Source organism: Lissotriton helveticus, chromosome 9, assembly GCF_964261635.1.
Source record: "Lissotriton helveticus chromosome 9, aLisHel1.1, whole genome shotgun sequence".
Classification (NCBI taxonomy): Eukaryota; Metazoa; Chordata; class Amphibia; order Caudata; family Salamandridae; genus Lissotriton; species Lissotriton helveticus.
This window is the reverse complement of record NC_136070.1, coordinates 1,288,393,030-1,288,417,755: the sequence shown is the minus strand read 5'-3', so window position 1 is coordinate 1,288,417,755 and position 24,726 is coordinate 1,288,393,030. Positions and strand designations below refer to the sequence as shown.

Here is a 24,726-nt window from a genome sequence, read left to right as displayed (position 1 = left end):
TGAGAGTTCTGACAAGGTGGAGTGATAATATAGCCGAGGGTAAGCACAAGACTATCAGTAGTATAGAGAGTATGTACAAGAAAATCAGTAAAGAAATAATAAGGGTACACGAACAACGTAAAGAAGCACAAGTAAGCGAGAAAGAAAATGACTCTTCTACAGAAGAGGTAGAGGACGAGAATCCCGACAGAATAGCGTATGTAGGAAAATCTAGATTTCCAGATCGCCATTTACGTCTAGAACACAAGCCAGTTTTTCACCATCCAGCACCAGAACAAGGTTCTCTGGAACAAGTATTTCAAGTTACCGATCACATTCTGAAATCACGAATTGGTTACAGTGAATTAAGTACTATGCATGAACAAGAACTAGTCCGATCAGCAGTACGATGGGCTACTGATTCTACCACTTTTCCAGACGAAATAGTGGCACAAATGTTTCTGAAACTGCCCCCAGCCGAGCAGCGACTGGTGGGTATGTATATGATCCAGCACCTCATTACACTGTATGAGGGACAACATTCTGATCCAGGTCCGTTACATGATGTTCTGAACGAGTTACTCCAGTATAAATGGAAAGGTTTAGGTACCGATTTAATTAGTGTCATTCTAGAACAGCGCCACAAATATAGAACGTTTCTGAATCCGCATTTTGTTCACGTCTCACCTCCAGAAAGTAAACCATTTTACATGGATAGACAGCATCCGTTACGAGAAGTACACCCAGTTAGGACAGCGGGTGGTGAAATGCAACGAGTATTTGTTTACACCCCTATCACAAAGATGGAACTCTTAGAGATGAAGAAATTAATTCCCTGTCACGACAAAGATCCAGCAGGGTTCTATCGAGAATTAAAAGACATGCTCCGTATGGGAGAATACACGTATCCAGATATCATTAAAATGCTAAAGGTCCTGTTGCCCGCAGGGGTATATGAAAAACTCAAGGAAAAAGAATGGGAGGTGGGAGAGAAAAAGATTGATTGGACAGCTCTAGAAGCTGAAGATAATATACGAGTACCAGGTACCGGTCTTGGGGACAAATGTAAAGAATTGCCCGAGTTATTGATACAAGTTTTGCCAAGGTTATTATCCACGAAAAAGGAAGATTGGGATGCAATCTCAGCATGTAAACAGAAACAGGATGAAGACACTAGTGATTTTTATTCTAGATTTGAAAAATGTTTTATTATCAACAGTGGTTTGAAGACAGGTAGTGAATCGTACCCTCATCTTTTTGTTACTAAACTAGTCGAGAATTCAAGTCCACAAGTTAAAAATCGAGTATTGAAAGTCGAAAGTAGTTGGCAAGCTAATACCCCGTCGCAAATGCTCCAGATGCTCCAATATCACCAGAACAGAATTAGGGAAGAGCAAGAACACGAAAGGAGACGTATGAAAGACACGAAAATGAAAGTATTAGTTGCACAATCTGTTCCACAAGACAGTCAGAAGAGGGGTCCGAATCAAGCCAGTCATCCTGCAGCTCCCGTTAAAGGGACATGCAATTATTGTAAACAGCCAGGTCATTTTATAAACGAGTGTGCAGTTCTGAAACACAACATAGCTAATGGTAAAACTAAAGAAAGACCACACCCGCCTAGACAAGAACAAGTTTCACAGACTTCTCAGTCACCCCAGAATGCACAACAGACAGTTCCAGCACCGCAGCCTATCGCTGCAACACAGCATGTTACACAGCAAATGTACCAGTATGCCCAGTCAGAGTATCCAGAGTATCAACAGTATTCATGAAACAGCCTAGAGAGGGAGGTAGGCTTGCCTCTCATCGAGATACCTGTAGATCAAGAGGGTCCCTATGTACACAGTCAAGTATTAGGGAAAGACAGAAAGTTTTTGATTGATACAGGGGCAAGTAGGACTACTATCAGTCATGACGAGGTTCCAGGGGCTCCGCTCTCAGGCTCTAGAAATGTTTCCCTTGGATTTTCAGGAAAGCCTATTGTGAACGAGATTTCAAAACCAGTTACTCTAGAAGTTGGTCCATTGTCCCGAACTACTGATTTGTTACTTACGAAGTCATGTCCAGAAAATTTGTTAGGCATTAAAACACTGAAAGAATTAGGTGCAGTTATTTGCTGCTCCCCAGAAGGAATCCGATTGTTTTTGCGTGACTTTAAAGGTCACTATGTATTACGTGATTTTGATCCAAGACTATCAAATGTACCGCAGCATTTATGGGCGCAAGGTCCAACTGATGTAGGTTTTATGCAAATCACACCCCATCGTGTGACTCTCAAGCAAGGTATAGTCTTGCCACGAATCAGACAGTACAGATTGCCACCTGAGGCTGTAGCAGCCTTATCCAAAATTATTGACGAGCTTATTGCTCAAGGAGTGGTTGTAGAAACTGACTCCAATGTATGTAATTCTCCTATCATTCCAGTCATGAAACGTACTGATCCAAATGCACCTCCAGTATATCGATTAGTGATTGACCTTCGAGAACTTAACAAATGTATCATACCCCAGTATCCAGTAGTCCCAGATATTTCATCCCTATTGACAGCTATTGATTCTGAAGCTACATTCTTCACTGTTATTGACCTCAAGAACGCATTTTTCAGTGTCCCGATTCATCCAGACAGCCAGTACCTTTTCGGTTTTTGTTTAAATGGAAGGAGCTATAAATTCACACGAGCTCCTCAAGGTTTCACAGAAAGTCCTAGAATTTACAGTCAAGCACTTAAGAGACAACTAGACAATATTCACATGCCAACTGACACTGCCCTGCTCCAGTATGTCGATGATCTACTGATCACAGCCCGTTCTGAACGTGACTGCGAGCGAGCATCACTTACAGTTCTGTATTTCCTAGCCGAGATGGGGCACAAGGTGTCCCCTTCGAAGCTTCAGTTCTGTGTCCAGCAAGTGATCTACTTAGGCCACTTACTGTCCAAGTGGGGTAGGCAGTTGACACCAGACCGTATCCAGTTGATAGCGAGTCTTCCACAGCCCAAGACACAGAAGGAGGTACGAGCCTTTATTGGCCTCACTTCTTACTGCAGACAATGGATTCCTCAGTATGCATTTTTAGCAAAGCCACTGATACAGTTAACGACACAGGAGGCAGCCGTATCGACTGTTCTCCCTTGGACATCTGAACATACACTTGCTTTTAATGAATTAAAGAAAGCCTTATGCCAAGCACCTGTTCTAGCAACACCGAACTACAGTAAGCCTTTTACACTTTTTGTCACAGAACGTGATGGTACTGCATTATCTGTTCTCACACAAGATCAAGCAGGACAGTACAAGCCCTGTGCTTATTTTTCGAGCACATTAGATCCAGTAGCCCAGGCTTTGCCTGCGTGCCTCAAGTCAGTTGCAGCCACAGCTCTAGCAATCAGACAAAGTGATTCCATAGTATTAGGACACTCCCTGACAGTACAAGTTCCACACTCCGTGGAAGTTCTTTTAAACCGAACACAGACTCAGCACTTGACAATTGCACGTTTAACAGGTTATGAACTGACACTGTTCCAGCCACACATAGAAATCAGACGCTGCAACATTCTAAATCCTGCTACACTGTTACCGTCAGTTACTTCAAGTCCTGCCACACATGACTGTGTGGAAGTTGTTAACACTATGACCAAGCCAAGACAAGATCTGACAGACATTGCATTACCTAATCCCGACCTTACACTTTATGTGGATGGTTCATGTATGAGAACGAGTACAGGAGAACTAGTAGCCGCGTATGCAGTGACTACTGAAACCAAAGTTATTGAAACACACCGTATTGACACCTTGTCTGCTCAAGCAGCAGAGCTAGTTGCTCTGACCCAAGCCTGCATACGTGCCAAGAACCTAAAAGTAAACATATACACAGATTCACGTTACGCATTCGGAGTTGTACACGACTTCGGAGTGCTCTGGCAGGAGAGAAGTTTCATGACTTCTCATGGAACCAAGATTCAGTATGGTCTCCTCATTCAAGCTCTGTTAGATGCAATACATTTACCGACAGCTATTGCTATTATGAAGTGCAAAGCACATACGAAAGTTACTGATATCATTTCCCAAGGTAACGATCTAGCAGATCGAACAGCCAAGCTTACAGCTCAGACACCAGACATTCCAGTTAACAAGACACAGACATCCACTCCAGAACAGACTACTTGTATGACAGTTAAGGACCCTACACAAGATGTCATAGACATACAGTTACATGCTACTCCTGAAGAAATCAAGAAATGGTCCGAACAAGGAGGGGTCCAGACAGATCAGGGATGGGTGACGAAGGGAAAAACCACATGGTTTCTCCCCGACTCTATGGTTCAAGTCATCATTAATACCGCACATAGTCCAGTACATCTAGGAGAAAAAGCTATGTTAGACAGTATACAGAACCTTTGGTTCAACAAGCACTTACGAGCTGCAGCCAAGCAGAAAGTCCGTACTTGTATGATATGTTGTCAATTCAATCCAGGTAAAAGTGTCCCGGTGGAACAAGGTGGATTCCAACCTCCTGACCACCCTTTTGAAGTCCTCCAGATGGATTACATTCAGATGGAGCGATGTCGAGGTTTCAAGTATGTCCTTGTAGTTGTATGCGCTTTGTCCAGGTGGACAGAAGCATATCCAGTTCCAGATTACACAGCTGCGACCACTGCCAGGCAGTTGGTTCGTGAATTCTTTCCCCGCTACGGACTCCCTAGGGTCGTGTATTCTGATAACGGCCAGCCATTCTCATCCGAGTTAATGAAACATGTTTCCCTTTTGTTAGGGTACCAGTGGAAGTTCCATTGTGTGCGCCATCCTGAAGCAGCCGGTCTCGTAGAGAGACATAATCAGACCCTGAAAATCCGTATTGCTAAGACATGTAAAGAGAAAGGTGTAGACTGGCTAGTTGCCCTGCCAGTTGCTTTATTTTTCATGAGGATGGTTGCACATTCCAGATCAGGTCTGTCCCCTTATGAGGTCGTATTCGGCCGCCCCCCAAACATGTGGGGTACACCTAGACCCCGCAGTATTACAGATGTTTCCAGTAATATGTTGACAGATTACCTAGCTTCCTTGATGTCTGCCCTACACTCTTGTCGTTCACAGGTTGCCGCCGCATTTCCAGACAATACTGAAGTGAAACCGCATGAGGTCGTTCCAGGCAACCTTGTCCTCGTCAGGAATTTTGATCGTTCAAGTCCACTGGAGCCTCGTTGGAAGGAGCCGCGACTTGTTCTCCTGACCACCCGCACGGCCGTGAAGTTGGAGGGCCGCAAGGGGTGGGTCCATCTGTCCCATATAAAGAAGTTCCATGGAATTCGTGAAAAAACATTTTCAAAGGATATTTCTAAAGACTGCCTGAAACCAGACTCTGAACTTAATTCTGAACTGAAAGTTCCTCTGTTAGAGAAAACTTCGCAACAGGAGTATAAGTTGAAGCTTCGGTCTAGTAAAATAAGTCAGCCAGTTTAATTGTCTAAGTCCCTCTCGGGTGAAACGGTTAGACAGGTCCCTGACATGTATGAGATAGACCCCCATAGTGAGAGAGTTAGTCAAAACTCTATACGATGTATCGTCATTCTAAGTTTCTTATTGTTTCTAAGTTTAATGGTTACCTGCACAAGTTATGCATTACATTTATGTTTTCCAATTTCTCATGTAAATAAGTTTTCTAATGCTACAGTAGAGCACACATTTAGTGATCTGCCTCCTCACGAGTTATCCTATCGTCTTGCTATGCGAAATAATACATTTATAAGAATGTTACACTATTCACACCAGACCAGCAATGCCACTAATTGTTGGGTGTGTGGTCGACTCCCCCCTTTCCAGACACCGAAGGGAGTTCTGCCACTCTTTCCATATCCGTTTTCACATAATGGTTCGTGTGGAGCATGGTCCACTTTAACGTCATCTTCCAATGATATGTCCCCTCTGAACAGAACATGTTTTCCAGACAAGCAAGGTCTCCCCCATAGAACAGGGTTAGATCTAGAAAATGAAGTATATGATTTAGGTAATTATTCTTCGACTTTCATGGTCTTGAATGTTCAGTCTGATACTACTCCAGATTTGCCTGCTATTTCAGTATTACCAGTCAAAGGCGAATTATGTGTCAGAAAGAATGGTTCCGCACATGTAGGACATAGTGATTGTACTACTACTGTCGAGTATAGTGACAGTGGGAAATCTATTTTCAAAGCTTCACGTCATTCTTATTTTGTTTGTGGCCAGACCGCATATGTTCGTCTGCCCCTCGATTGGGATGGAACCTGTTACATTGCCTTCCTACTGCCACCAGTTTTTCTAGCCCCATCTGATTATCACAGAAACACACATCTAGTACACGTCAGACATAGAAGGGAGATCGAGTCCCCAATTGTCGATCAAACTGAAACTACTCTAGAACAGTATCAAGACTTCAATAAAGGTTTCTTCTTCTTTATAGGCCCTGTCCAGAATAGTAAGTTAATCCGTAGGTTAACCAGAACTCTTGAAGCAGTAGTGAATGAGACTACTTCTGCTCTAGGTAACTTAACCGAAGAGCAATCTGCTATGAGATTTGTCGTGCTCCAAAATCGTCTCGTTCTTGACGTCATACTGGCCGATAGAGGAGGAGCATGTAGAGTCATCGGATCTAGTTGTTGCATTTTCATTCCTAATAACGCGCCGTCTGTTTATTCAGCTATAACCAGACTTCACAAAACTGCCCATCAGTTACACCAGAATCCAGGCACCTGGACATGGTCCGGTTGGCTCTGGAGTATTATATCTGCCTGGGGATTGTGGAAAAGTAAATTTTGCCATGTTCTGTGTCCCTACGCGTCCTCCATCATATGTTATCTGTGCATGATTAATATGCATATGTATTCCCCATGTTCGATTAATGACGCAATTACAGTTGTGTCCACCTCTAGTATGTCAGTTCCCAGTTCTCGTGAATACTACGAATATCAGGCCTATGTAAAGTTACGTTGCCACGTTTCTCAGTGTGCACGTTATTCCATTGTAAAGTCCCCGTTTCTAGGCCTCAAAAGGGCCTGGACACCAGATTCAGCTCCTGTCTCCTGAAGCCTCGCTGAGGAGCGGTACAGCCCCCACCTGTATCCTCGACCCTTCACTTACTTCCTGCCTCGCAGTGCCCGGTTCAGCCTGGCTCTGCCTCTGAGTCTGCCAAGAGTATGTTATGATTCCAGTTATCAGTTCAGTCCTCCTTCTCTGCATTCCTAAGCTACTGAACTGCATCAATAGTTTCCGTCATTGTCTAGCCTTCACGTCTCCACGTTAGAGAAATACTGCATTTAATGATCATTTAATATTCTTCATCACGCACTACATGTAGAATAATGCATGCTCCAGTCTTAGAGTCTGTTCGCCTTTACCCCGATAACTTTTGGATTCTATCAACATGTTCTCTAAACATCAGATACTAGATACTGCTTAGGTACATGTCGCCCTGACTCTCCAGACTTCAGTCTCTGCTCCTAGCACAGAGTTCGTAGCCCCCAGCTTCTCCTAGTAACACGTCATTGCCAGTTTGCGCGCACCATCAGGTCAGAGGTCCCGGCTCCTCAGGTAGCCCCCTCCATGGTTTCCGCCCCATTCATGACATATTCTGTTACGTTTGCATCACATGTCTATGTATACGCCCTGTTACACCTACTTTCACCCTTATCTTTCGCGACTGCTACGCGTCACGCCTATTGCTCCACCCACTGCTACGCCTATTGCAATGTAATGCTATGTGTTTGCGTTATGTATATATGCTCATGTACTGTTATTAAAAAGTTATCCTGGTCCTTGTCCCGATTCTGCCCCCGGCAGCGCTGCCATCCTATTCCTGTGCAGGTTGTCCTGTTCCTGTCCTTATGCTGTATTAAACCTGCAAAACTCCTACTACCTCGAATCTTGACTCTTATTTATTGAGCTATCTGTTATTCATTTATTCATTGAAAAATAGAGGTATTATTTATTTATTTACCACATAATGGCGCCCGAATAGGGACTTGCCCTTTCCCCACGCGTCGGTGAAGCCACGCCGACCCCCTGACCCTCTGCAGTCGTGACGGAACTCTTCTGCGCACCGGCAGATATTTCTGCTTCAAGTATCCCTCAGGCCCACGGAGGAGACGGAGGTTGCGGTCCAGCATCCAGACGAGACGGTGGAGGAACGCGGCGAGTCCCGACCAGAGCCCAAGCCGAGAGTCCAAGGTCCGAGGTATCCGGAGGCCCACCCGTAACAGAAGTCCGAAGTTCGTCCGGCCGGCGTCGAAGCAGTCCCGTCCAGTCTGAGGCCTTCCGTTCTTACTGCCCGGTGAGTACCATTACTGGGGTAGTATCTAGACAGGGTCAATCTAATTGACTCTGGTCCGTGGGTTGGTGGTACACAAGCCCACAAACGAAGTGTCCACTCCGGTGGATGCGGGTCCTGACGTGTCTCTGTATGAGACCGGTAAGTTTCGTACTGTTTCAGCAGTGCATCTAGTTTCTGTTCTAGTCAGTTCTGTTCTCGAGAAAATTCATGTATTCTGTTTTCCGTATTCCAGGTAGTATTCTGTTCGAACTGTTATTCTGAATGTTCTTCATGTATTTTAATGTCGTGGTATGAGTGCGAAGTAATTATCGTGTTTATTGTGTATTGTGTTGTGTCTAGATTATAGTTCAGTTATGCCGCTATTTTCAAAACTGCGTCAGTTAAAAACCAGAAAAGGTCTGCTAGAAGCAGCAGTTCCTGTCCCGCCTAGGGACAGTCCAGGTCATTTCATGTATCAGAAGCATGGCATAAGCGCCATATTGTATCTAGATTTATGGGTAGAGTATACCAAACAGTTAGAGGAAAAGTATAGATGGCCCGTATCGGGTACATGGGATGCCGAGTGCATCATGAGAGTAGAAGAAGCATTATGGAAAAAGAAAGCCAGACAGTCACAGAAAGATGCCATCGAGTTATGGCGCAAAGAATCTCATAAAAGAACCGAAAAAGAAATCAGAAAGTCAGAATTAAGTAGAGAATCCTTAGAACGAGCCCAAGAAAGGGAATTAATCGAGATTGGTGAACGAGTTAAAACCGAACAGTCAGACAGACAGAGGCATGCTCTTATTAAGGGTATGTATCCTCTTCTTGCCGAGGGCTTGCCAAAAGCGACCCCAGAGGCATCCAGTAATTTCCCGCCACCATTAGTTCCGACCAAGCTACGTCACAAACCGACCGCAGCTGATATTTTTATCTCGTCCTATTTGGACGACACAGTCCCAGAATATGCAAATCCTGTTCCTGCTCCGCCAGTCCCTGTAAATCAGGCACTTCCCGCTCCTCCAGACACCGGAGTACCTGTTACGGTACCCCCGGTCCAGCCCGCCATACAAGTCCAGCCTGCATTTCCATTTCCCACTCTGCCAGGACGAAGAGCATCAGTAGACGACTCTAGTTTAGGGGCCGCAGGGGGAGGTCCTCCTCAAACCCCGCCGCCACACAAGCGTTTAACGTTAGCCGAATTACATGCACAAGCGTCACAGCGTACGCCCAGATATCAGTCTGTTGCAGAAATAAGAAAAGCCCTTAACGAATGTGGCTATGATCCAGTCCCAGGCGAGGATAATATGGTATTATATTCATTACGCGTGAGAAAAGTGACCGAGTATCTAGTCACCCTACCAGATATGAAAGAGGATCTAGACAGAATATATCGTTTCATCCGTACAGGGAATGATCCAGAAAGTATTAGTGACGTCATGTGCCAAAGAAAAGTTGAAGTCCAGCTCATGATATTAAAGTTTCTGATTAATTGTCTAATAAGGGAACAAGATTATCCGACCAAAGATCGAGCCGAAATGAAAATCCTGACAAGGTGGAGTGATAATATAGCCGAGGGTAAGCACAAGACTATCAGTAGTATAGAGAGTATGTACAAGAAAATCAGTAAAGAAATAATAAGGGTACACGAACAACGTAAAGAAGCACAAGTAAGCGAGAAAGAAAATGACTCTTCTACAGAAGAGGTAGAGGACGAGAATCCCGACAGAATAGCGTATGTAGGAAAATCTAGATTTCCAGATCGCCATTTACGTCTAGAACACAAGCCAGTTTTTCACCATCCAGCACCAGAACAAGGTTCTCTGGAACAAGTATTTCAAGTTACCGATCACATTCTGAAATCACGAATTGGTTACAGTGAATTAAGTACTATGCATGAACAAGAACTAGTCCGATCAGCAGTCCGATGGACTACTGATTCTACCACTTTTCCAGACGAAATAGTGGCACAAATGTTCCTGAAATTGCCCCCAGCCGAGCAGAGACTGGCGGGTATGTATATGATCCAGCACCTCATTACACTGTATGAGGGTCAACATTCTGATCCAGGTCCGTTACATGATGTCCTGAACGAGTTACTCCAGTACAAATGGAAAGGTTTAGGTACCGATTTGATTAGTGTCATTCTAGAACAGCGCCACAAATATAGTATGTTTTTGAACCCGCATTTTGTTCATGTCTCACCCCCAGAAAGTAAACCCTTTTACATAGACAGACAGAATCCGTTACGAGAAGTGCATCCAGTTAAGACAGACGGTGGTGAAATGCAACGAGTGTTTGTTTACACCCCTATCACAAAAATGGAACTCTTAGAGATGAAAAAGTTAATTCCCTGTCATGATAAAGATCCAGCAGGGTTCCACCGAGAATTAAAAGACATGCTCCGTATGGGAGAATACACGTATCCAGATATTATTAAAATGTTAAAAGTCCTGTTGCCCGCAGGGGTATATGAGAAACTCAAGGAAAAAGAATGGGAGGTGGGAGAGAAAAAGATCGATTGGGCAGTCCTAGAAGCTGAAGACAAGGCACGAGTACCAGGTACCGGTCTTGGAGATAAATGTAAAGAATTACCAGAATTATTAATACAAGTTTTGCCTAGGTTATTGACAACTAGAAAAGAAGACTGGGATGCAATCTCAGCCTGTAAACAGAAACAAGACGAAGACACTAGTGATTATTATTCCAGATTTGAGAAATGTTTTACCATAAACAGTGGCCTCAAGACAAGTAGCGAATCATACCCTCATCTTTTTGTTACTAAATTAGTCGAGAATTCAAGTCCACAAATTAAAAACCGAGTTTTGAAAGTCGAAAGTACCCGGCAAGCTAATACCCCGTCCCAGATGTTACAGATGCTTCAGTATCACCAGAATAGAATCAGAGAAGAGCAAGAACATGAAAGGAAACGTATGAAAGACACGAAAATGAAAGTGCTAGTTGCACAATCCGTTCCTCAAGACAGTCAGAAAAGGGGTCCAAATCAAGCCAGTCATCCTGCAGCTCCCGTTAAAGGGAACTGCAATTATTGTAAACAGCCAGGTCATTTTATAAACGAGTGTGCAGTTCTGAAACACAACATAGCTACCGGTAAGACTAAAGAAAGACCACGTCCGCCTAGACAAGAACAAGTTACACAAACTCCTCAGTCACAGAATGCACCACAGACAGTTACAGCACCGCAGCCCATCGCTGCAACACAGCATGTTACACAGCAGATGTACCAGTATGCACAGTCTGAGTATCCAGAGTATCAGCCATATTCATGAAACAGCCTAGAGAGGGAGGTAGGCTTGCCTCTCATCGAGATACCTGTAGATCAAGAAGGTCCCTATGTTCATAGTCAAGTATTAGGGAAAGACAGAAAGTTTTTGATTGACACAGGGGCAAGTAGGACCACCATCAGTCACGCCGAAGTTCCAGGGGCTCCGCTCTCAGGCTCAAGAAATGTTTCCCTTGGATTTTCAGGAAAACCTATTGTAAATGAAATTTCAAAGCCAGTTACTCTAGAAGTAGGTCAATTGTCCCGCACTACTGACCTGTTACTTACTAAGTCATGTCCAGAGAATCTATTAGGTATTAAAACACTGAAAGAGTTAGGTGCAGTTATATGCTGTTCCCCAGAGGGAATACGATTGTTCCTACGTGACTTTAAGGGTCACTATGTATTACGAGATTTTGATCCCAGATTGTCTAATGTTCCACAGCATCTATGGGCGCAAGGTCCAACTGATGTTGGCTTTATGCAAATCACACCCCATCGTGTGACTCTCAAGCCAGGTGTAGTGTTACCACGAATCAGACAGTACAGATTGCCACCTGAGGCTGTAGCAGCCTTATCCAAAATCATTGACGAGCTCATCGCTCAAGGAGTAGTTGTGGAAACTGACTCCAATGTATGTAATTCTCCGATCATTCCTGTTATGAAACGTACTGATCCAAATGCACCTCCAGTATATCGTTTAGTGATTGATCTCCGAGAACTTAATAAATGTATTATTCCCCAGTATCCAGTTGTCCCAGATATCTCTTCCCTGTTGACAGTCATTGATTCCGAAGCCTCATTTTTTACAGTCATAGACCTCAAGAACGCATTTTTTAGTGTTCCCATTCATCCAGACAGCCAGTTTCTTTTCGGATTTTGTTTAAATGGAAGGAGCTATATGTTCACACGAGCTCCTCAAGGTTTCACAGAAAGTCCTAGTATTTATAGTCAAGCACTCAAGAGACAACTAGACAACATTCACATGCCAACTGACACTGCCCTGCTCCAGTATGTCGATGATCTCCTGATCACAGCCCGTTCTGAACGTGCTTGCGAGCGAGCATCCCTTACAGTCTTGTATTTTCTAGCCGAGATGGGACACAAGGTGTCCCCTTCGAAGCTTCAATTCTGTGTCCAGCAAGTGGTCTACTTAGGACACTTACTGTCCAAGAGGGGTAGGCAGTTGACACCAGACCGTATCCAGTTAATAGCGAGTCTTCCTCAGCCCAAGACCCAGAAGGAGGTACGTGCTTTTATTGGCCTTACTTCTTATTGCAGACAATGGATTCCTCAGTATGCATTTCTAGCTAAGCCACTGATACAGTTAACGACACAGGAGGCAGCCGTATCGACTGTCCTCCCTTGGACATCTGAACATACACTTAGTTTCAATGAGTTAAAGAAAGCCCTATGTCAAGCTCCAGTTCTAGCAACACCGAACTACAGTAAGCCTTTTACACTTTTCGTCACTGAACGTGATGGTACAGCATTATCAGTTCTCACACAAGATCAAGCAGGACAATACAAGCCCTGTGCTTATTTTTCGAGCACATTAGATCCTGTAGCCCAGGCTCTGCCTGCGTGCCTCAAGTCAGTTGCAGCCACAGCATTAGCTATCAGACAAAGTGATTCCATAGTATTAGGACACTCCCTGACAGTACAAGTTCCACACTCTGTGGAAGTTCTTTTAAACCGAACACAAACTCAGCACTTGACAATTGCACGTTTAACAGGTTATGAATTGACACTGTTCCAGCCACACATAGAAATCAGACGCTGCAACGTTTTGAATCCTGCTACACTGTTACCGTCAGTTAATCCAAACCCTGCCACACATGACTGTGTGGAAGTAGTTAACATCATGACAAAGCCAAGACAAGATCTGACAGACATTCCATTACCAGATCCAGACCTGACACTTTATGTGGATGGTTCATGTATGAGAACAAGTACAGGAGAACTAGTCGCCGCGTATGCAGTGACTACTGACACTGAAGTTATTGAAACACACCGTATTGACACCCTGTCTGCTCAAGCAGCAGAGCTAGTTGCTCTGACTCAAGCCTGCATACACGCCAAGAACCTGAAAGTTAATGTTTACACAGATTCACGTTACGCATTTGGAGTCGTACACGACTTTGGAGTGCTCTGGCAAGAAAGAGGTTTCATGACTTCTCATGGAACCAAGATTCAGCATGGTCTCCTCATTCAGGCTCTGTTAGATGCCATACACTTACCGACATCCATTGCTATCATGAAGTGCAAAGCACATACGAAAGTTACTGACACTATTTCCCAAGGTAATGATCTAGCAGATCGCACAGCCAAGCTTACAGCACAGACTCCAGACATTCCAGTTAATAAGACACAGACGCACACTCCAGATCCGACTACATGTATGACAGTTAAAGACCCTACTCAAGATGTCATAGATATCCAGTTACATGCTACTCCCGATGAAATCAAGAAATGGTCCGAACAAGGAGGGGTCCAGACAGATCAGGGATGGGTAACGAAGGGTAGAGCCACATGGTTTCTCCCCGACTCTATGGTTCAAGTCATTATCAATACCGCACATAGTCCAGCACATTTAGGAGAAAAAGCTATGTTAGACAGTATCCAGAACATTTGGTTCAACAAGCATTTACGAGCTGCAGCCAAGCAGAAAGTCCGTACCTGTATGATATGTTGTCAGTTTAATCCAGGTAAAAGTGTCCCGGTGGAACAAGGTGGATTCCAGCCCCCTGACCACCCTTTTGAAGTCCTCCAGATGGATTACATTCAGATGGAGCGATGTCGAGGTTTCAAGTATGTCCTTGTAGTTGTATGCGCTTTGTCTAGGTGGACGGAGGCATATCCAGTCCCAGATTACACAGCCGCGACCACTGCCAAGCAGTTGGTTCGTGAGTTCTTCCCCCGTTATGGACTCCCTAGAGTCGTATATTCTGACAACGGCCAGCCATTCTCATCTGAACTCATGAAACACGTGTCCCTTTTGTTAGGGTACCAGTGGAAGTTCCATTGTGTACGCCATCCTGAAGCAGCCGGTCTCGTAGAGAGACATAATCAGACCCTGAAAATCCGAATTGCAAAAGTTTGTCAAGAGAAAGGTGTGGACTGGCTCGTAGCTCTGCCAGTCGCTTTGTTCTATATGCGCATGGTCGCACATTCCAGATCAGGTCTGTCCCCGTATGAGGTCGTTTTCGGCCGCCCCCCTAACATGTGGGGTACTCCTAGACCCCGAAGTATTACCGATGTTTCAAGTAATATGCTGACAGATTACCTAGCTTCCTTGATGTCTGCCCTCAACTCTTGTCGTTCACAGGTTGCCGCCGCATTTCCAGACAATACCGAGGTGGCACCGCATGAAATCGTTCCCGGATCCATGGTCCTAGTGCGAAATTTCGATCGCTCAAGTCCACTGGAGCCTCGCTGGAAGGAGCCCCGACAGGTCCTCCTGGCCACTCGTACAGCCGTGAAGTTGGAGGGACGCAAAGGCTGGGTGCATCTTTCGCATATTAAAAAATTTTATGGATTGAAACCAGTTTCAAAGAACATTTCCCAGGATTCCAAGGACTGCCAAAGTACTATTCTTAAGGACTGTCCCGCAAAAGACACTGATACTGCACCCTCCCTGTTAGAGACAACTCCGCAACAGGAGTATAAGCTCAAGTTAAGGTCTAGTAAAATAAGTCAGCCAGTTTGATTGTCTAAGTCCTCCCCTAGGTGAAACGGTTAGACCGGTTTCTGACATGTATAAAATAGACCCCCATAGTGAGAGAGTTAGTCAAAACTCAATCCGATGTATCGTTTTTCTATGTTTCATATTATTTCTCAGTATTATGATTTCCTGCACCAGTTATGCGTTTTATCTGTATTTTCCAGTTTCTCATGTAAATAAGTCTTCTAATGCTACAGTAGAGCACACGTTTAGTGATCTGCCTCCTCATGAACTCTCTTACCGCCTCGCTATGCGTAACAATTCCTTTATCCGCATGCTACATTATTCACACCAGACCAGCAATGCCACTAATTGTTGGGTGTGTGGTCGACTCCCCCCTTTCCAGACCCCGAAGGGAGTTCTGCCACTCTTCCCTTATCCATTTTCGCATAATGGTTCGTGTGGAGCATGGTCCACGTTAACGTCATCTTCAACAGATATGTCTTTTCTTAACAGTACATGTTTCCCAGACAAACAAGGTCTTCCCCACAGGACAGGGTTAGATCTAGAAAACGAAGTTTACAATTTAGGTAATTATTCTTCGAATTTCATGGTCCTGAATGTTCAGTCTGATTCCACTCCAGACTTACCTGCTATTTCAGTACTACCAGTCAAAGGCGAATTATGTGTTAGAAATAATGGTTCCGTACATGTAGGACATAGTGATTGTACTACTATTGTCAAATATAGTGACAGTGGGAAATCTATTTTCAAAGCTTCACGTCATTCTTATTTTATTTGTGGTCAGACCGCATATGTTCGTCTGCCCCTCAATTGGGAGGGAACCTGTTACATTGCCTTCCTACTGCCACCAGTTTTTCTAGCCCCATCTGATTATCATAGAAACACACATCTAGTACACATTAGACATAGAAGGGAGTCCCCCATTGTCGATTATACTGAAACTGCTCTAGAACAGTATACAGATTTCAATAGAGGTTTCTTCTTCTTTATAGGACCTATCCAGAATAGTAGACTAATTCGTAGGTTGACCAGAACCCTTGAAGTAGTAGTCAATGAGACTGCCTCTGCTCTAGGTAACTTAACTGAAGAGCAATCTGCTATGAGATTTGTCGTTTTACAGAATCGTCTCGTCCTTGACGTCATATTAGCCGATAGGGGCGGGGCCTGTAGAGTCATCGGATCTAGTTGCTGCATTTTCATTCCAAATAACGCGCCGTCTGTTTATTCAGCTATAACCAGACTCCATAAAATTGCCCATCTGTTACACCAAGATCCAGGCACCTGGACATGGTCCGGTTGGTTCTGGAATATAATTTCCGCTTGGGGATGGAAAGTCTTGTCCTTTCTAGGTATTGCAGTAGCGATCATATTCAGCTGCTGCCTCTGTATACAATGTGGCCCTGCGATTTGCGGCATTTGTGCTACCTCTTGTATTCCTAGTCCCAAGCCCCGTTCTAAATCCCGTTCCAAGAAAATTCGAGACGAGCAAATGATACTGTATGAAATGATAGATGGTATCATGAATATTGATGTTTCCTGATGGAAACGTAGTGACAAGGAGGGAATGTGGAAAAGTAAATTTTGCCATGTTCTGTGTCCCTACGCGTCCTCCATCATATGTTATCTGTGCATGATTAATATGCATATGTATTCCCCATGTTCGATTAATGACGCAATTACAGTTGTGTCCACCTCTAGTATGTCAGTTCCCAGTTCTCGTGAATACTACGGATATCAGGCCTATGTAAAGTTACGTTGCCACGTTTCTCAGTGTGCACGTTATTCCATTGTAAAGTCCCCGTTTCTAGGCCTCAAAAGGGCCTGGACACCAGATTCAGCTCCTGTCTCCTGAAGCCTCGCTGAGGAGCGGTACAGCCCCCACCTGTATCCTCGACCCTTCACTTACTTCCTGCCTCGCAGTGCCCGGTTCAGCCTGGCTCTGCCTCTGAGTCTGCCAAGAGTATGTTATGATTCCAGTTATCAGTTCAGTCCTCCTTCTCTGCATTCCTAAGCTACTGAACTGCATCAATAGTTTCCGTCATTGTCTAGCCTTCACGTCTCCACGTTAGAGAAATACTGCATTTAATGATCATTTAATATTCTTCATCACGCACTACATGTAGAATAATGCATGCTCCAGTCTTAGAGTCTGTTCGCCTTTACCCCGATAACTTTTGGATTCTATCAACATGTTCTCTAAACATCAGATACTAGATACTGCTTAGGTACATGTCGCCCTGACTCTCCAGACTTCAGTCTCTGCTCCTAGCACAGAGTTCGTAGCCCCCAGCTTCTCCTAGTAACACGTCATTGCCAGTTTGCGCGCACCATTAGGTCAGAGGTCCCGGCTCCTTAGGTAGCCCCCTCCATGTTTCCGCCCCATTCATGACATATTCTGTTACGTTTGCATCACATGTCTACGTATACGCCCTGTTACACCTACTTTCACCCTTATCTTTCGCGACTGCTACGCGTCACGCCTATTGCTCCACCCACTGCTACGCCTATTGCAATGTAATGCTATGTGTTTGCGTTATGTATATATGCTCATGTACTGTTATTAAAAAGTTATCCTGGTCCTTGTCCCGATTCTGCCCCCGGCAGCGCTGCCATCCTATTCCTGTGCAGGTTGTCCTGTTCCTGTCCTTATGCTGTATTAAACCTGCAAAACTCCTACTACCTCGAATCTTGACTCTTATTTATTGAGCTATCTGTTATTCATTTATTCATTGAAAAATAGAGGTATTATTTATTTATTTACCACAGGATGGAAAGTATTATCATTTCTAGGTATTGCAGTAATGATCATATTCAGTTGCTGCCTCTGTATACAATGTGGCCCTGCGATTTGCGGCATGTGCGCTACCTCTTGTATTCCTAGTCCTAAATCCCGTTCCAAGACAATTCGAGACGAGCAAATGATGCTATATGAAATGATAGATGGTATCATGAATATTGATGTTTCCTGATGGAAACGTAGGGCACAAGGAGGGAATGTGGAAAAGTAAATTTTGCCATGTTGTATGTGCCTACGTGTTCCCCATGTTATGTCATATGTGCATGATCGATATGCATGTATCCCCTTTCTGATCGATTAAAGACGCAATTACAGTTGTGTCCATCTCTAGTATGCCAGTTTCCAGTCCTCGTGAAAGCTACGAATATCAGGCCTATGTAAAGCTACGTTGCCACGTTTCACAGTGTGCACGTTAATTCATTGAATTGTCCCCGTTTCTAGGCCTCAAAAGGGCCCGGACTCAGATTCAGCTCCTGTTTCCTGAACCCTCTCCGAGGAGCGATACAGCCCCCACCTGTATCCCTGACCCTTAGCTTACTTTCATGCCTCACAGTGCCCGGCCCGGCCTGGCTCTGCCTCTCAGTCTGCCAAGAGTATGTTATGTTTCTAGTTATCAGTCCAGCCCTCCTTCTCTGCATTCCTAAGCTACTGAATCGCATCAATAGTTTCCGTCATGGTCTAGCCTTTGTGTCTCCATGTAAGAGAAATACTGTATTAATATTATAGAATATTCCTCGCACACGCAATACAAGTAGAATAATGCATGCACCAGTCTTAGCGTCTGTTAGCCTTTACCCTGATAACTTTTGGATTCTATCAACATGTACTCTAAACACCAGATACTAGATATGCCTGGGTACATGTCGCTCTGACACTCCAGACTTTAGTCTCCTCTTCTAGCGCAGAAGTCATAGCCCCCAGTTCTCCCTGGTAACACGTCATTGCCAGTTTGCGCGCACCACTAGGTTAGAGGTCCCAGCTGCTCAGGTAGCCCCCTCCATGTTTCCGCCCCGTTTATGACATATTCTGTTACGTTTACATCACATGTCTATGTATACGCCCTGTACACGCCTTCTTGTTACATCATTTTGCCCTTATCTTTCGCGACTGTTACGAACCACGCCTACTGCTACGCCTACTGTATTGAATGTAATGTATTTTGTTTAACTATATATATTGTGGACGGATATTAAAGTTATGCGCATCATTCCCAGATCCTGCCCCCGGCAGCTGCCATCCTATTCCCGTACAGGCTGTCCTGTTCCTGTCCTTTTATGCCTGATTAAAGCCTGTAAACTTGAGCTACCTCGAATCTCGACTCTTATTTATTGAGCTACCTGTTTATTGATTAATTCCGAAAAATAGATCCGGTAATAATTTATTTATTTACCACATCTCCTCGAATTTCATGGTTTTGAATGTTCAGTCCGAGACTACTCCAGACTTGCCTTCTATAACAGTTCTACCAGTGAAAGGCGAATTATGTGTTAGAAGGAATGGTTCAGTACATCTAGGACACAGTGATTGTAATACTGTGGTCGAGTATAGTGACAGTGGGAAATCTACTTTCAAAGCCTCACGTCATTCATATTTTGTATGTGGTCAGACCGCATATGTACGTCTGCCCCTAGATTAAGATGGAACATGTTACATTGCCTTCCTACTGCCACCAGTTTTCCTAGCCCCATCCGATTATCACAGAAATACACATCTAGTACACATCAGACATAGTAGGGAGATCGAGTCCCCAATTGTCGATCAAACTGAAACTGCATTAGAACAGTATACAGACTTCAATAAAGGTTTCTTTTTCTTTATAGGACCTATCCAGAATAGTAAATTAATACGCAGGTTAACCAGAACCCTTGAAGCAGTAGTGAATGAGACTACTTCCGCTCTAGGTAACTTAACAGAAGAGCAATCTGCTATGAGATTTGTCGTTCTTCAGAACCGCCTTGTTCTTGACGTCATACTGGCCGATAGGGGCGGAGCTTGTAGAGTCATCGGATCTAGTTGTTGCGTTTTCATTCCTAATAACGCACCGTCTGTATATTCAGCAATAACAAGACTTCATAAAATAGCCCATCAGTTACACCAGAATCCAGGCACCTGGACATGGTCCGGTTGGCTCTGGAATATAATATCTGCCTGGGGATGGAAAGTACTGTAATTCCTAGGAATAGTAGTAATAATCATATTCAGTTGTTGTCTCTGTTTACAATGTGGCCCTGCGATTTGCGGCTTGTGCGCTACCTCTTGTATTCCACGTCCAAAGTCCCATTCCCAGAAGATAAGAGACGAGCAAATGATGCTCTATGAACAGATAGATGGTCTCATGAATATTGATGTTTCCTGAAGGAAACGTAGGGAACAAGGAGGGAATGAGGAAAATTGAATTTTGCCCTGTCATGTGTCCCTACGTGTTCCCCATTATATGTTATATGTGCATGATTAATATGCATATTTACCCCCTTGACCGAATAAAGACGCATTTATAGTTGTGTCCAACGTTAGTATGTCAGTTATCCAGTCCCCCGTGAAAGCAACGTGAATTAGGCTTTTAGGCCTATGTTGCCAACGTCTTTACATTGTGCACGTTAAATCATCGAGTTGCACCCGTTTCTAGGCCTCACAGGGCCCGGACACCAGATTCAAGCCTCAAGTCTCCTGAACCACTCCGAGGAGCGATGCAGCCCCGCCCGCATCCCTGACCCTTCACTTACTTTCTGCCAAGCAACGTGGTGCCCGGCCTGGCCTGCCTGCCTGTCTGCCAAGAATATGTTATGCCCACAGTTATCAGTTCAGCTCCCCGGCTTCACATTCCTAGCTAACGAACCGCATAAACATCTTCATCTATAGTCTAGTCTTCCTGTCTCCATGCAAGAGAATTACTGAATTAGTATCCATAGAAGATTCATAGCACACGCAATACATAAAGAAATATATGCATGCACTAGCCTTCGTGACAAGTAGCCTTTGCCCTGATGACTTTTAGGTTCAATCAACATGTGCTCCAAACACGAGATATCAGATATGCTATAGGTACAGGTCGTTCTGACATCCCAGACTTTAGTCTCCTCTTCTAGTGCTAGAAGTCAGAGCCCCCAGCTCTCCCCAGTTACACGTCATGGCCCGTTTGCGCGCACCAGTAGGTTAAAGGTTCCAGCTGCCCAGGTAGCCCCCTCCATGTATCCACCCATTTATGACACTTCTGTGACGTTTACATCACATGTCTCCGTGCACGCCCTGTGCACGCCTTCTTTTTACGCCCATATGTTCTTATCTTCCGTTTGTCACTTGTTACGCCTACTGTATTCAATGCAATTGTACTGTTTTACTATATATACTGTATGATGTTAATGTGATATGCGCGACTTCCCTTTGTCCTGTGTCTGTCCCTTCCTGAACCTTAGCAGGTGATGGAACCCGATGGTCCATTGGCTCGAGCCATCTGATTAAAGCCCGTATGACTCAGATACCACGGATTCTGCCTCTTATTTATTGAGCTATCCTTTTCAGTTAATGCATAGAAAAATAGTACCGGTAATTATTTATTTATTTACCACAAGTGAGCGGGTCAGCAGAGAGACTAGCATCAGTGTTAAGGCCTGCTTGGAAAGGTCTGCCAGGGGAGAAACAGCAGTGACCACAGTCAGGAAAGGGGTTAGCAACAGTGAGCACAGACCAAAAAAAGAGCAAGTGTTGTGACCATGGCAACAAAAGGGGGGACAGTAAAGACCACACTGAGGAAAGGAAGAAAGAGCAGGGACGACAGTCAGGAAACATATTAACAACAGTGACCAGAGACAGGAAAGAGATTAACAGCAGTGACCAGAGACAGGAAACAGATGAACAGCAGTGACCAGAGACAGGAAAGACCCAGAGACAGGAAAGAGATTAATAGAAGTGACCAGAGACAGGAGAGGGATTAACAGCAGAGAGCAGAGTCCATAAAAATAGCAACAGCAGTGACCATGGAAACAAAATTAAGATATCAATGACCACAGTGAGCAGAGGAAGAAATAACAGTGACTGTGCACAGCAAAGGATGAAAGAAAGATCAGTGACTGCAGTCAGCAAGGAAACCAACATCAGCCACTTGGGTCATTAGCGCTTTCTTCCGGTGAGTGCGCGGACGCCCCTCTCTCCTCACTGCTGATGGTGGAGGGTTCCATCCATGGTACTCTCTCCACCCATGTGAAGTGCGGACAATACTCACAATATCATCTTTGTTGCATTTGAAGGAGACGGTCGATCCATACATGGTCCTCACTACGTGCACTAGAGGCAGATTCGCCGCCACAATCTGTGGGAAAGAAGTGAACATGAAGTCTACCTTTGCTAAGGTGTTCCTTCCTCAGAGCATCAGGCAGAATGAACATTAGTCACTGTGCAAAGAGGGCTGCATGTCACAATATCCTGTTTCAATTACCGTGTCACCAAAATATCATTGCAAAGAATCAACAAACCCAAATATTGACAAGGTAAGTATATTCAGGTAAGTATAGGTTTACTAAAAATAACTTCACATATAGGTCCCTTACCTTATCTCTCTGAGATCTTGATGGTCAACCTCGGAGGCACCTATTGCACAGGAGAGACCAGCCCTCGAAGGTGCTTTGGAGGCAAGCATGCTACCTAGAGACAGATGGTGGTATCCCGTCTCTCCTTCCAGACTGGTGTACTACTCTCAGTCACGTATCATTTATTGAACTATTGAAGTTTAGTGGGAAGAGTGTTTTGTTTTCCCTCGTCGATTTGAATTGCAACAGATGTCAGTTCTATAAGAATATATTACTTACCTTTGGTAAGGCCTTATCTGGTAGAGACGATATCTAGCAGCAGATTGCCAGGTTAGATTTTGGATTAGTAAATAAGTATTTTATTGTTTGATTATTTAAAATCTTACAATATTATAAAAGTACAAGAATTCATATTTTAGTAATACATTAAGGGCCCGATGTAGGTAGCCCTTTACCGATCGGAATCGGCCGAAAATACCGATTTTCGGCCGTTTCCGATCGGTAAAGGGCCATGGAGATGTAGGGGCACATTTTCGGTAATTTTACCGATTCGTTATCATTACCGAATAGGTAAATTTACCGAGTCGGTAATATTTACCGAATCGGTAATGATAACGAATCGGTAAAATTACCGAAAATGTGATGTAGGTAGCCTATGTTCCGGCTGCACATGGCTTACAGAATCGGTATTTTACCATGGAATACAAATCCATGGTAAAAAACCGATTCCTGTGTACATGCACATCTGTGCATGTACACATGTGCCATGTGACAGACAGACGTGCCCTTAGGGCATGTCTGTGTGCCACATTGCACACATGGCCGTTTTGGGGGTGCTAGAGGGTGTCAAAGTGACACCCCCTGCACCCTTGTGAATTCCTTAAATACCGATTGGGTAAATACCGAATCGGTAATGCCTAATCATTCCTATGGGCTTCAAAGTCCATAGGAAAGAATGGCCATTACCGATTCGGTATTTACCCAATCGGTAATTAATGAACTGTTAAGGATTCGGTAACGAATCCAGATGTTGGGACCTACATCCCATTTACCGATTTTAAAATACCGAATCGGTAAGATTCGGTATTTCAAAATCGGTAAATGGGATTTACCTACATCGGGCCCTTAGTGATAAAAACCTAACTTTAGGATAAAAACACATTATTAAATCAATCAAAATCATCAATATTTAAAAATATAACGACAATTAATAACACAAACTCCATTATACAGATTAATCATTAATTTATAACCTATGTTATCTTTTCTGATCTGTCTAATGGATCTAATTTCTTTCTTATCGTTAATATAAACTTTGCAAAAGCCAAATTCAAACCTATACCATTTCATTGTAGACGTCTTATGAGTGCTTGTCTACTAGTCCGTATTCCGCGGATATTAAAATGCCATTTAAGTGCAGTTTTTGTCTTCCTTCAAATTTGGGCCTATGCAAAGCAGATGGATAATATTTTTTTCTCCCATTTTACATAAACAGCAAGGCATCGGTTCTGTTGTTCGAAGCCAGGGCATTACATGACTAGATCCTGAAAAAAGGCCAAAGCGTGCTTTTAAAAAATTATTTTTTATCTTCAAAGACCAAGGGGTTTTTAAATATGACTGAACCTTCATTAATGTACACCCGTTCATTAGTGACCCCGCATGTGATCTTTTTGCAAGAGTATCGTTGTCTTTATACGATAGGTGATTTGTTACTTTATTAATAGTTTTTTTGACCGAATCTGTGGTTATAGGCACATCCCAGATCTAATGCGCTGAATATTCATCCAGGGCAGCTTGTAAATATTCCCAACATTGAGATTTCTGATTTGTTTGTATTTCCTGCCACAACCAATTGGACGTTTGATTGAAATTATCAATTTTTATTCTTTTCCACACTTTTATGAATTAACCTTTCCTTGCAATTAGCTGTTTAGTTAGCCCAAATTCTAATCTAATTTGGGCAGGCGATGCATTGGGTGGAAGGTGAAAGAGTGATTTGAAGGACTTTGTCACAATGCTTAATCAATCAATCAATCAATCAATCAGTGGATTTGTAAAGCGCACTACTTACCCGCTTGGGTCTCAAGGCGCTGGGGGTGGGAGGGGGGGAGGCGCTGCTGCTATTGGTCGAAGAGCCAGGTCTTGAGCAGTCTCCTGAAGGCCGGGAGGTCTG

General features: G+C 44.0%; 1 protein-coding gene across 1 annotated transcript in view; it reads right to left on the bottom strand.

Annotated features, from left to right (window-relative positions):
• STAB1 (stabilin 1) overlaps positions 1-24,726 on the bottom strand; it is a 769,578-nt gene that overhangs the window by 143,472 nt on the left and 601,380 nt on the right. Inside the window, exon 53 of the mRNA XM_078661896.1 lies at positions 22,250-22,336. Coding sequence (XP_078518022.1) covers positions 22,250-22,336 — 87 coding nt within the window. The remainder of the gene's footprint in view (positions 1-22,249; positions 22,337-24,726) is intronic.